Source organism: Nasonia vitripennis, assembly GCF_009193385.2.
Source record: "Nasonia vitripennis strain AsymCx chromosome 1 unlocalized genomic scaffold, Nvit_psr_1.1 chr1_random0006, whole genome shotgun sequence".
In the NCBI taxonomy this organism is placed as follows: Eukaryota; Metazoa; Arthropoda; class Insecta; order Hymenoptera; family Pteromalidae; genus Nasonia; species Nasonia vitripennis.
In genome coordinates this window covers 1,482,346-1,496,650 of record NW_022279593.1, presented here as the reverse complement: position 1 = coordinate 1,496,650, position 14,305 = coordinate 1,482,346, and the positions used below count along the sequence as shown (strand labels likewise).

Here is a 14,305-nt window from a genome sequence, read left to right as displayed (position 1 = left end):
TTGAAATCTTCAAAAGTAGCTGGATTATCGGCTGCCGTTTGAACAACAGCATTTAAATCGTTTCTCGATCTCGTAATTATGAGCTCGTGCTTGACGTTGACCACGATCTTGCGATAATCTTTGGCATACGTCGAAGTACCCCTCGTTGTTGCTCAAACTCAACGCTGTCTCCTCGACGTCGAGCCATCCCGCGTTCTCTAAACTCTGATTGGGATTGATGGATATCCAACTCTTCATTAGGGTAGTCAAGCCAACATTCTTGCACCTGTCGATCTCGATAGCGTTTATCTCATATCGAACTTCCTCGAATAGATGACAGATGGCGTTATTAACTAAGCTGGTATTCTCTACCACACTATTATCAGCTTTGACGATTCGACCGCACACGTGCAATGAACTGCGTGCTGTTAGAAGACAGAGATCTTGATGTTGAATGGAGATGCGGATCTCGTCGCTGTTGTTGTAAGTGCTGGCTGTGTACGGCTGGTGCGCGTGAATCTCGTAGTGCGCGACTGACTCGTCAAACGCGACGGGTGTCTGAATGTTTAGAATCTCTTCCATGCCAGTAATAGATGAATACACACTTCAATCATTACCACCAAAGACTCGCAAGCCTAGACTTTTCAGAAATTGAATGTTCGGCCGTGTTAGCGCTTTGACTGCTCGTCGACGACTGATCTTTGGTCGAGGTTTCGAGCTCCTTATATAGCTGCTTCTGTGATTGTACACGATACCCATCCTCAGACTTGCTTCACATGCAATCTGATAGTTATGACTTCCTCTCGAAAATTCACCAAATTACCGTCCTGGTCGACTATGCGCACTTGCAAGTGATCTATGCTCTTGACAGCAATTGGAAGGTAGATTACTTGCGATGGAACTTCGATGATCTTGTATCCTGGTGGTACTGCTGGGAAGAACTCGTGTATCGTGTGGATTCTTTGACTATTTATATAGGCACCCGATGTGATGTTGCACTCGACGCGTATGCCGTTGACCTTGAGGATACGCACAGGTAGATCAGAGCTGTGAGTGACGTTTGCCTCGAGGATGCGTCTTTTGAAGCCCAGTAGCGAAGCTATGGAGTCAGCTGGATGGAAATCAATGGCGTGACTGCACTTCACGACACTGCGTAACGTATTGTTATTTGGTTTGAGACTGATCGATATACCTTTTGGAGCTAGTAACTCGTGAAGAGCTTTCTCTATGTCTTCGATCTTGTAGCTACCCGTCGCTACAGTAACATCCTCTTCGCCTACGTAGAACTTGTTCTCACCTGTATCGATGTTCGGTATGGTATTGAAGGTGAGAAGTTCAACTAAACCGAGAACGTACGTCTCGTTCGGTGAGAGCTCGATAGGTGGAAAATACTCAGCTTCGAGTACGGAGGAATAGCCTGACAGAGTCAGAGTCAGTGATGACTGCTCCATGGATGAACTCATAATGAGGTGAATCTACTCTCGCTGGTCTTTATATAAGCTTCCCCCTCTCTAGCTCGTTGCACAAAAACTTCAGACAGAGGTGACCGCAGTCGAAGGTGTCAAAGTTCTGATACCTCTCGTGATCGTAATGGATCTGATTGACGCCAAGATACAGCATCAAGTCCCGAGGTGGTTGTAGATCACCGAAACTGTCGAAGTAGACGACATGGTTGCCACGTTTGCGATAGGCCACCCAGTGCGTTCCAGGTCCACTCGCGTTGTCTCTGCGGACCATCAGGCAACGAGTCACCCATGTACACTCCGCGGAAGTGAGGAATCTTCAGCAGTTTGGCGAATTTCATCAGGTCGATGTTGGAGAGTGCTCTTTGCGGCAATCTCACTTCAAGGATCTTTTTTTTTTTTCGTCACCATGTGAAGGCCAAGTCCGGTTTTATATGGTTTCAAGTAGAGACCTTTACCAAGAGCGATGGCCTCCATCGTCTGGTTGTGGCGTTGACTCTCGGCTAGATGTTTCTGAGCTGCCTTGAAATCGTTGACAGCTTTTGCTATTTCAGCAGCACCATCTGCCAAAGCACCCGTTGCACTCAAGCCGGAAAATAGAGGTATGAGAAAAGGTAAGGATCTACCTAGCTTCTTTGAGATTGGTAGAATACGCGGTACCTTGACCTTACTCTTACCCCCAGCCTGTTTAACGGCATCGCGAGCATTTTCCAGAGCAGCACGAATAGCTTCGTGTGCACTACTAGTTGATACAGTTGACACAGATTTGATCACCTTGTTCAACGAGACAGGTGGGTTCTTCTTTTTGCGCCTGAACCCCATACCGAGTTTGGACTTCAGCTTCATAGCGTTGGTTATAGTGTAGGCCTTCTCAACAAGACCCGAGTCTTTGGTTAGAACTCTTCGCCAGGCTTTGTCAGCTAGAACTCTGTCTGCTGCGTTCCTAGCCTTAACGTTCTCACGATTTTGCGAATAGGCAATATCGTGCCCCTTGCACGCTGCGTCCAGAGGATTGATACCCGGATCACCTCGGGCAAGGCGTTTTTTCACTTCCCGTGAGGTGACAATGATCCTTGACCTTCGTGTCCTCAGCTGAGAATGGCTTCCGACAGATGTGGCAGAATCTAGCTCTCCCAAACTCTTCTCTCTCCGAAGCAGTGGAATTTAGGCAATAGCTCGATGTCGTCATCGTCCTCCACCTCTTCATCGTCGTCGTCGTCGTCGTCGTCGTCGTCATCGTCCTCGTCCACGTAGTAATCTTGCACGAAGAGAAGATTGACGTGTTTGATCTTCTTCGACGCCGTCACGTGGCACGGAGACACTTCAAATTTCTCACCCCTCTTTTTGAGTATGTACAAGTTCACCGACACGTCGCGGCGGCACTGGGAAGTCAATACCCTCAAAGTTTAATTCGTCCGCGAATTCCTGGTACTTTGAAACTCTATCTACATAATCTGGCACTGGATGCAGCGCGGATAGCACAGCCCACTTGAAACACTGGTTGTCGTTGTTTTTAACGTTGATGCATGCGTGCTTCAACTTGATGAGGGATGGTAGATCGATGTAGGAGCTTCCTCTCATCGATTCAACTTGTTCACATTCACCGCCAAGTTCAGAATGGAGAGCAGGGTGCAGCCGGAATCTCGCTCTTGGAATACTTCCATGTCGCGTTCAATGGGAACGTTGGACGTTCCCGGTGAACCACTCGTTCAAGTCAGTGGTCTGATAAATCGACGCACTCTTCGTGTTTAAGTACTTGATGTCCTTCGTTTCCTCTTCATTCTTGACGATCACGTACTCGGCTGCCAGCACTGTATTCACTTTTATAGCATTGTGTTCACGGAGCGCGAGCTCGATCTTCGGGGCGAAAAGAGCTCTAGCGTCATCCATGAACGTGGATATGTCCAGATGTATCATGTTCGTGATCACACCCGATCTGATACGACTCGCAAAAGCCGACTTCACTTTGTTCCAAGCTACACTTGGCTGCCGGAGGCTTCCACCACGCTTGACACAACAGCTCATTCTGTGTCGCATGGTATGCAGGAGTGCCACTGTAGACTGGTACTTCTGTCTCTCTGGCACACTTAGCCCTGGTGTCTCCAAGAGGCGCTCGAAGGTAGCGATGTGATCGGTTACAATGACGTTGGTCCAGCGTTCCACGGATGCATCGTCGATGGCTTTTCCTGCAGTCCTCCAGAGAAGTCATGGTGACCCTGAAGAGTGTCTTCTTCGTAGGCTGTTTTTCCTCTAAGTCTTCCGAAGAGTTGTTCACTTCTCGAAAAACTTTTGATACTGAAGAAGTCTCGGACCCCTGGCTCCTTATATACACCTAAAAGTGCTACACGTTCGAACAGATATTGTTAAACCAGCATCGAACCAGCCTTGAAAGAAATTCTGATCGACGCTAGCAGAGATCTACAGGTTAGAACAGCTTCTCCAGGACCTGCATAGACTCGCAGGGTCTCAGCAAGTTAAAAAAATGATAATAAAGTTAAAAAAAGAGAGATAAACGGAGAGGTAAACGAGTCGCGCATGCGCCTCTCACCACTCGTGGTAAGAGGCTTATTAGTGACGATAAGTTGGTAGTACCTCACAGGTGAGAGCGAAGGTGAGGGCTCTCATCATCTCTCTAAAAAAAAAAAAAATTAAACTAGTTCGCGCTATCTCTGAGTGGTAAAAGCAAGCTCTAGGATTCAAGGTCATTATTAATTTAATAAAAAAAATTTTAAAGTTGTTACTTGAGGACACGTCACAGGCGTCTAATTACTAAAAGAGATCGATTAGAAAAATCCATCGTCGGCTGTGACTCCAATGGTAGAGTGTCCGACTCCCGTCACTTATTTTTACAATAATAAAAACTGTAACAAAGTTACGTAAGTGGTGAAAGCATATGTATCGGATTCAAGATCATTTTTTTCTTTTTTTTTTTAAGGAAGTGATGAGAGCCCCTACCATCGCTCTCACCTGTGAGGTACAGCCAATCAAGATTACCTCTCCATTTGACTTCTTTTTTTATTGTTTTTATTTAAAAAAAATACAATTAAAAGTCCTTAAAATCTAATCTGCGGCGCTTGGCACCAACCACCTGCGATGGTCGGGTGGCCTTGCGTACGCAGGGACCTTCCGGGGAGCGTTTACCAGGTGCGCGCTTCTTATCAACAGAGAGTACTGGAGAGCGCACGGGAGAATTTTCTTTCTCCTGTCGTCATTCGACGGTACGCTCTGCTGACGAGGAGGGCACACCTTCGCCAACTCTTCCATCACGAGATTGCTGTTGCTGGAGAGGTAGAGGTTGCGCTCCAGCAGAGCCCACTTCCCCGGTACCTCCTTCTTCGTCGATGGGAGGCGGGGGACTAAGTTTCCCACCAGCAGAACCTTCTCCAGAAGGGAAGCCGCCGTCACCAAGCTCGTGTCGGACAGTGCAGAGCTGTGCGCCAAGGGAGACCACGAGATAGGAAAGCCTTTCTCCGAGCTCGTCGTAGCCATGGTCTCGTCGTCGTGTGTTAACTATGAACAAATGTCAAAATTGAATTATTGACAAAAATCTATGTAACATATTGATACTTACGGCAAATGGTGGCACAGGTAGCTCCATCGTCCTAGCCCTCTGCAGACGAGGATCATCAAGATGGTCAGGTAGGCCACAGGAACAAAACATTTCTCTTAGCTCTTACTCTCAGGCAAGTTAGATAAATAATGACAGTTCCCCGCTCTACGACTTCTTTTTATAGGGTGAGTAGTCGAGACAGTCTAGAACTTGCATAGCGATATTGGATGCTGCGAGTACGACGAGCAGTCCCGAACCTGCATACAGGATATTGGGTACTACGAGTTTAACGAGCAGCTTTGAACCTGCATACGCGATATCGGATACTACGAGTTCGACGAGCAGTCTCGTATACCCGTTATCTGAAAATCATCTTGCGTCATTTCATTCATCTTTTAGCATCATTTTGTATCTCGCTATCTGTAATAGCTATGGGGGAGGTGATAAGTGGTATCGATGTGTTTCGGACAAAAACGGACGAAATTTTCACCCCGTACATGGGGGGGGGGGGGGGTCCGACTTCGCACTGTCCACCTAATAGTGGAAAAAATTTCGAATTTGAGGTTAGGATTCGTTTATCTAAAACTTGAGTTATACCCCCTCGGGGATTCCCCGGGGTCAGTAGCTTGGGTCATCAGCCCGGTCGATAACTTGGGTTACTCGGTCGGTAAGTTGGGTCAGCTGTTATGTTGGTAACTTGGGTTAGAGATCTACATTACCGACGGCAGGTAAGTGGTCCAGAACCGGCCTAGCTTGTCTACTCATGCCACATCAAATTATGACGGACGTAAAGAGAACCAGCGAAAACCTGGACTTTGCTATACCCACAGAGCATTTAAGAATAGAAGAAATAATCAAAATATCAGAAATTGACGCGATTCACCAAGACGGAAGGGCCATTGCCGTAATACATGTACCACTTGTGGACAGAGAACCATATCAAATTTATAGACTACATCCGGTGGCAGTGCCACAAAATGATCAAAATCAAACAACAGAAATAGTCTTCGTGAAACCATCGCATAAATATATAGCAATAAATTCCAATCAAGAAAGATACGTTAAATTTGATGTGGAACCCACAATCAAATGCACAAAGACACATTATGCCCTCATTTATCCAATACTTGGTCCATTTGAGAGCACACCTACATCAAAAGACTGCGAAGTAGCAATGCTATAAAATCCCAACACAGAAATACTAAAAACCTGCGACATAAGATATGGAACCAGTGCAAAAACCCAATTGAAATATTTAGAAAATGATCAATCCTGGTTATATTCAGCTGTCAAACCAGAACAAATGCGAATTTCGTGCACAAATCAAAGAGACACAAAATTAAAATTGGAGAAGGCCGGAATAATACGACTCTCACCAACGTGCGTCGGAAGAACCACCGACAGCATGATTGTTGGACAGGAAACCAAATCCAGTCGAACTACATATTTGTATAAACCCAAAATTGATCTAAAGATACATGATATGTATCCCATTCTCAACGAAAAAGATCAGAATCCTGGTCACGATGCACCCCAAAGCATTGAGATAATTGGACCTAAATCTGACTTTAACCAAGCCAAACCCTTAAAACAAATGATAGAAAAATTAAGTGAATTAAAAGAACATAAAAGACGCGAATATAAAACAAACACCCTCCTGTATAGCGGTCTAACCTTCCAACTGGTTATGATAGCAGGCATCATAGCATTAATAATGGGAATGAAATGCGGAATGATGATACCCTGCCCAAAATTAAATAAGCAAACATATAAAATACCTCAAACTAATGAGCCCAATCGCGATAACCCCATAATCGAAACAAACCCAACAGAGACCCCTAGTACTTCTAAGCCGAAATGCAATAAATTAAGTAAATCCAAATCATCCATGATAGAAATCCAATTTAAAAATGAAGCGGAATGCGATTATTAACACACCCCTGTATATGAACCAAGCTTTAACAGTACATCCCCTAATACCAAAAAAAAAAAAAATCTATATTTACAGAAAATAGCAAGATGACGACGGCAGCTACAAGCGTATCAATATTCTGCGACATGCAGGTGCCAATCTGGACCATTGTGCGAGAATTTGAACAAGTTGGGAAACCACGGTGTATTTTTAACGAAAAACACAGAATAGATCCCGGAAGCAAAAAGATTACTATAACTTACGATACATTAATGGAAGCTATACGAGCAAATGATTTAAAGACCATACTCATAAGAGAAAACAAGTTCAGAAGACTGGCTAGAACAGTACTAATACCGATAAGAAGGTCGCTACTCAATGAGAACATCCCTACTCCAGCAAAAAGAAATCCTTCGGTCCAACGCGAAGTACGAGTCGTGAACAACACGCAACAAGCAAGAGAAATGAGTAAAGATAGGTTATTTTGCATTTTACCCTGGCAAGGCATCGATAAAGAAAAGGATGAGGCCTTTTTCCAGCACTTTGCGGAGTTTGGAAAGATGGTATATTATGAGACCAGACGAAACAAAAAAGGACGTTTGTCATACGGTTACGTTCAATATTTTGAGGAATCCGACGCAGAAGAGCAAGAAAGAATATTGACCCAACGTACAAAGCAACATTTGCCGTACCTAGAAAGAAGAACCAGAGCGGAAATGGAATAGATGCAAAATTCCACCCGTACTGCAAGAGAGATATCGATGTAAGCCTGTATGAATTACATGACCAAATTTGTAAGAAACAAGCCAAATGGACCAATTGCCAGAACCCTATGGCAGCTTCCTCAGCCGGAACAGCAACTTTAAGAACGCAACCTATTCCGAAAACCGCAACAGCAACACCTCAACATGCTAACCAAAATCAGAAAGGAGGCTAAGGGGGAAGTAATTCAACAAGAAGTACCAACGTTAAGCAACATCGCAGAGCCAGAGTTACCAAAACTACCAGAGTTAACAAAGATACCAACACCAAGTAACACCATAGAAGTCGAACCGGAACGAGACGCCACCATAAATCAGGAAAAGCGTTTAATTTTTTAAATAGACCCAACCAATTCTTACTTCATAACTCGCGTTGAAAATAAAAACTCTCCTAAAAATGTCTTAGGAAAGATGGATGTAGATGAAAAATCTAAGGAATAAAATAAAGCAAAACCCCATTATAATAAAAAAAATAGTTTTCCTTTACCACGAGCATAATTAACAACCTAATCACACATACACACACAAACACAATACAAGCATTAAACAAACGCAATAGAAAGGGTAACATTAATGATGACAATATGTGAGTCACAAATGGGCATATCAACTGAAATGTCCCCGTTAATTCTATCAACAAAGGTTTAAAAAGCTGAAACCTGACTCACACAACTCACAGAAACACAAAATGTCTTATCTCCACATACTTGGACGTAGTCCACTCCTACATAGCGTTGAACTATACGTAACAATATCCTTTAAAAAAAAATTAAACCTAACTCACATAACCCACTGAAACATAAAATGTTCTGTCACCACATATGTGGACGTAGCATTTCTCTTTTCCTTCTCCTCGACTCACACATTAAGATACAGGTTATTGTTGTATCTAGTTAAACCATGCGCAGCAATAGCATGTGGGTCAGCACCGTCTTTAGGTCAGAATCCAAAAACAAATCACTTGCCCAAAATACATGAATTTCTGATTTGATGAAAGAATTCTTTTTGGGTGAATTAGGCACATTTTTTTATCTTGCTGCTAACGACCTCATCTGCTACGTCTTTTGAATTTATTGTGTTTTATAAGCATGCTCTTCAATTTACCCACAAACAAAATCTCCCACTCGTTAGATAGAGTGATCTCAACATCCCACACACGAAAAAGAAAATATAAATGATGACCAGCACTTCTGCAGGACTGATATCTTTCATAAACACAAATTATTGTACTGGCACGACAAAACCTTACCCACACCTCCCAAGCCCTACAATCAAATATCCAAAAGCAACTAACTAAATCAAAATAAATAAAAAAAAAGAAATCAACATCTTTTGAACCAAAGCAATAGACCGCATTAAACCCCACAATGATAAACAAACGAAATTTATAACCCCTAAAACAAATGAACATTGCATAACTAAATATGCTATATGACTTCATACAATGATATCTTTTTGTCACAGGAAAATGGACCAAAACAAAATAGAAATCTTGGACATGACGGACGTGGGAGATTCCAAAGTTCTCATAAAATTCAAAGGACAACGAGAAGACGCCATGAACGGGTTCATGACACATGGACCATGCGTGATCACCTTCATACCAACGGCGACACCACATATGTATGTAGCAAACGTTGAATATGGAAAAGAAGAGGATAAAAACAAGGCGATTAAAGCATACACGAGGTCAAAATCACAAGGTATAATGGAAAAAATGGGCTATATAGAAGGCAAAGGCCTAGATAAAAATCTACAAGGTAGAATGGACCCAGTGAAAGCTGTATCAAACGAATATAGACAGGCTTAGGTGCTACCGCCCTAGATTATCACTTGGACCACAACGACACAAATTTTGTCAATGAACAGAAACAAGGACCACCAGCGATCATGGAGGCCAGGAGAGGTAATGAGACTCAACAAGATAAATGAAAAAACTATGTCGACAAGCATAAGGGGAAACCCAAAAGAAATAACAGCAAATTTAAAGCAATTTGGACCATGTGAAGTAAAGAGAATTTATACGGACCAACAAGGCCGCACCAGACTGGTAGTGAGATACCAGATCCCTTTACACAACAAGAAGGCAGTGGAATATGCAACAGAACTAATCAAAAAAACAGAGACATTAATGCCAGACACCACGACAATAGAACAACCACTACCAGACATCCCTACACAAAAAACACCAGCAGCAGCAATAGACATACCACTGGTCTTTCCACTATTACCACTGTTACCACCAGCACTTCGACCACCGTTATTCGCGACTTCATCAACACCACCATTATCAGTACGACCGCAAAAATTGCCAAGCAAAAAGCCTATACCGATGCCAGAAGTAATAACCGGACCACTAGATGACACAGCAGGGCGAAAATTCTGTGCCCAGGTACCTTAGGGCATGAACTCTGAGGTTTTTGGAAGGATATTCGCTATATTTGGTCCACTGGACCAACTTCGTGCTGCACAAGAAGCAAGAACCCAACACACTACTCAGGAAGTATCTAGCCTTCGTGCAGTACTTTGACAAAGAGGATGCCAAGAAAGCAATAGATTATTGCAGTGAAAAATTTAAACAAAGATGGGCACCATCACGGCACCTCAAAAAGGACGAGAGAAAATACAGGAAAAGACACTGCCGCTGCGGCAAAATGAGCGATTACAGGAACAAAGAGGACCATGAGTTCATATGTAAGATACAAAATGGAGAAATATTAAAACATCACGAAGAGTGTGGCAAGTACATTCAGCACCAACACATGGACGCCCACAAAGAACACTGTACAGGGGTCCAAAAAAATCCAAAAGAAGAAAATATGTTCACAGAAGACGACCAAATAAGCAGGGACCAGTCGACACCACCTGATAATTAGAAGAAATAGACCTAGAAGAGCTACCACAAGAACATGGCGAAATAAATCTACTAGGAGCAACAATGGACCAAAACCCTAATCCAGTCAGCGGTCCAGAACAGATACTATGGCTAAAGGAAAATGACAACGAAATCAACGAGGAAGAAGAAGACAAAATGAGTCTTTACAGTTACGCGCAATTATCGCAATAATTTTTTTTTTCTTTCTTCTTTTCTCTCTTTATACAATTTTTCTATTATATTCTCTTTGTACATGGCACCAAAAAAACTAGGGGGACCCAAAGAAATAAATAATATATTTTTATACTTTTATATTAAACCAAGTTTTAATTGCAACTCTTATGTATCCATATAAATAGAACATAAAACATAAAATTGTACACTAACAAAATGAAGTATTTAGATTTAAGCCAATTAGTTAGCGCAGGAGATCAAAAAGTACTAACAATTTAGCATGTAAGTGGAATATTAGTTAAAACACACGTCCAATATCCATAAATAATACTAAGGGAACAGAATGATTCCAAAATTCCTACAGCCACATACCCGAACATAAAAGCAAAACATTTAAAACCCATACAAGTCTCGTCAAAGGCGTTTCTCTAGTCAAAATCCCATCAATCAAACACACTAGGTGAGTATGTCAAACAAAACAATAATAGGCTAGACGCATTAAAGAACCATGAGCGAAAGCATCAACACATGATAAAACACATATAGATCATATGCTGAGCGATAACTCACAATATTAACGACATTACCTAAAACGGAAGAGAAACACCTTTGTCCCTCCGAATAAATCGAATCATTCTGACAAAATTTCTTTTTCTCTTTCACTCAACCACATCGAACACAAGTTTTTTTTCTTTCCTTTTCCACTTAAGGGACCACGTACCGAAAGATAACGGCGTCAGTTGTTTCTCGGGGACGAGAAACGTTCTCAAGAGGGGGAGGATGTTACGTGACAACTTTCTGGATTCACATTTGAAATAATAATTTCAAATGTGGGATCGAGAAAGTTCTACACAAAGGTACAGCGAGACTCAAGGCCACACAAAAGTATCATGTGGCTAAGAATCTCGCTGACCTAAACAACTCTCCCGCCAACAGCTAGAGGCGCACGTGCTACATTGCAGTTTCGGCGCGCATCTAGTTGCCAGGCCCCGTAAGGTCTAATGAGTGCAACAAGCGCCGACACTGTAACGCGGCTAAGGGGAAGTAAGTTGGCGATGGCGTGGGAGGTCCGGAACCTCTTCCGAGCGCTCTCGAGCCACGCTGCTCTCGCACTCCGTGATCACTCGGCGCAGGAGCCGGCGGACCTATAGAGTCTCATTCAGATTTAATTCACAGATCTAGATCGATTAGTCAAATACAATAGTGTTCATCATTAGATTTCGATTGAGAATTTCGTGTATTATATGAGACTTGTAAAGAGTTTGTTCAAAAGGAAATATACATAGAATTGGACCATACATTTTGTCAATATATATTCATCCAAGCCACTCATTCCCAAAATTCCAAAATATCAAAGGGAGAAAAACTAGAAGGAAGAGTTTTCCATTCAGTGAGTCGTTCAAGTAAAAATGGCAAGGTAAGATTTATAAGTATTAATTTGGACCACTACCAAAAGCAAAGAAAGGACATTTGCAGGCAGGGATACGGATCCAGACCAGATTCCTCCCTGGACACCTGTAGAGCGTGTCAAATAGGCAAACTCGCATAAAAAGGGGAAACTCTTCAAGTTTCCACCTAACACAGTCTGTAAGAATATTAATTTTTTGAGTGAACTACCTTAATTTTAATGAATCGTTCTACCGAAAGACAATTTTGATCGGACTTTTTGTTTTTCTAAAATCTTGGAAATACGAACAGATGTTTACGCGTACTTCGTCGTACTCATGCGATTGCAGCGCCAACCTTAAAATCTAATTTTACATAAAACTTTTTAAATAAAGCTTGCAAATGAAAAACGGAGTCTGTAGCGCCGTAGTGTTAAGTTCAATAAATCGTTCTACCAAAAGAAAAATTCGATAGAACTTTCTGTTTTTCTAGAAGTTTAAAAATACAAAATACTCCATGGCGGATTTGCGAAGCTTTTGCGCCAACATCCCTTTAATTATTTGACGTGTCATTATTAAATATACTGTTAAATATTAGATGTACACTCGATGGTAGTTAATTCTTGTGGAACGTTTTTTAAATGCTCAAATAAGATTGCCAGATTGATAAATTCTAACCAATCGAAAGCACGACTTCTGAAACGTTTCATAAGAATTAATTACCGTCGAGTATAAATAAATATATTCAATACAGCCAACATTCTATAAAAGTAGTTATAGCTACTAATATACAAGACCGGCTTTAAAATTATAGAATAAAATAGAAATAAATTTTGAATACTAAAAAATGTTTTCAAACTCTTTGTAATTATTTGATGACAGTATTAATTATATTAACAAAATCTAACAAAAAATAATAATTATTAAACATTTTTTATTTACATTTATAAAATAATGTAAATTGTAAAATTATAACAATCATAACATTTATATTCTGTACTCAATTTTAATACATAATATGATATTTACTTTTATATAAAATGATAACGATATCTTCAATCCCTAACGAAAAAGAAAAATGAAAACAATTAAAAAAAACGTTATGAACTGCAGATAGCAGAAAAATGTCGGAATTGAGACACAGATAACAGTAATCTTCCGTTGTCTTTAGTTTTATTTAGTATGCTAGATTTTTCTTCAGTTTTTTCATAGTTTAAAACAGTTTTCTTCATTTTATATTTGTTGTCTTCTACATTCACTAACTTTAATAACATAATAGAATCCAATTAACGTAACTGTTAAAAACTGTTAACATCTGGTATAATCTGCAGTAAACTAGAGAAAACACAAAAAAAAAACTAATAATACTTGTAAATAACTGTTGTCATTGTCTCAATTCCGACATTCTACTGCTAAAAATTTCTGTTTTTTTTAAGTTATCTTCTGTTTTAGTTTAAACTTCAGATAAAAACTGCTATGTGCAAAAATGAAAACAATTGAAAAATAACGTTGTAAACTGTAGATGATAGCAGAAAAATGTTGGAATTAAGACACAAATAACAGTAATCTTCTGTTGTCTACAGTTTTATTTAGTTTGTTAGATACTTCAATTAAATTTCTTGTTTTTTCAGGTGTAAAATTTTACAATTTGAAAAATTAATAAAAAATGAATGCAACAGACAATAACTATTAATAAGTGATGACAACAGTTTTTTCATAGTTCAAAGCAGTTTTCTTCATTTTATAATTGCTGTCTTCTACGTTCACTAGTTTGTTCCCAATCAAAACAGCTATCTTCGGATTTCTACACATTTTTCTTAACTTTTTTAATAACACGCCTTTAATAACATAAAAAAGAAAATTAACTTTAAAAAAAGTAAAAGGTTAGACGACGAAAAATAACAAATAAAAAAGAGCTGAGATCAATCAACCAAAGTCAAGTTTATTATCTTTAATCTTAATGGAGCAACAACATTTTTTTGGTAAATAAAGGGCTTACTCAACTTAAAGTTAAATTATATACTGATCAATTAGGAAGAATTCTCAAGATACTTACTACGTAACTTGCCATGACCATTTCATTGTATAAAATTTCGTTATAATAAAATACGTAAAGAGAAAATTTTAGTTGTTCACCAATAAACAAAATGAAACGGTCATGGCAGGTTACGTAGTAAGTATCTTGAGAGTTTTGGAGTGAATACTT

The 14,305-nt window shown here is 40.5% G+C and overlaps 1 protein-coding gene across 10 annotated transcripts in view; it reads left to right on the top strand.

Moving 5' to 3' along the window:
• LOC100116974 (neurabin-1) overlaps positions 1-14,305 on the top strand; it is a 554,139-nt gene that overhangs the window by 432,755 nt on the left and 107,079 nt on the right. Inside the window, exon 12 of one of the 10 annotated variants that reach the window (XM_031932217.2) lies at positions 9,130-10,852. The exons of the other annotated variants lie outside the window; for them this stretch is intronic. Coding sequence (XP_031788077.1) covers positions 9,130-9,152 — 23 coding nt within the window. The 3' untranslated portion in view covers positions 9,153-10,852. Of the gene's footprint in view, positions 1-9,129; positions 10,853-14,305 lie in introns of those variants that run through there. 10 annotated transcript variants of the gene reach the window in all.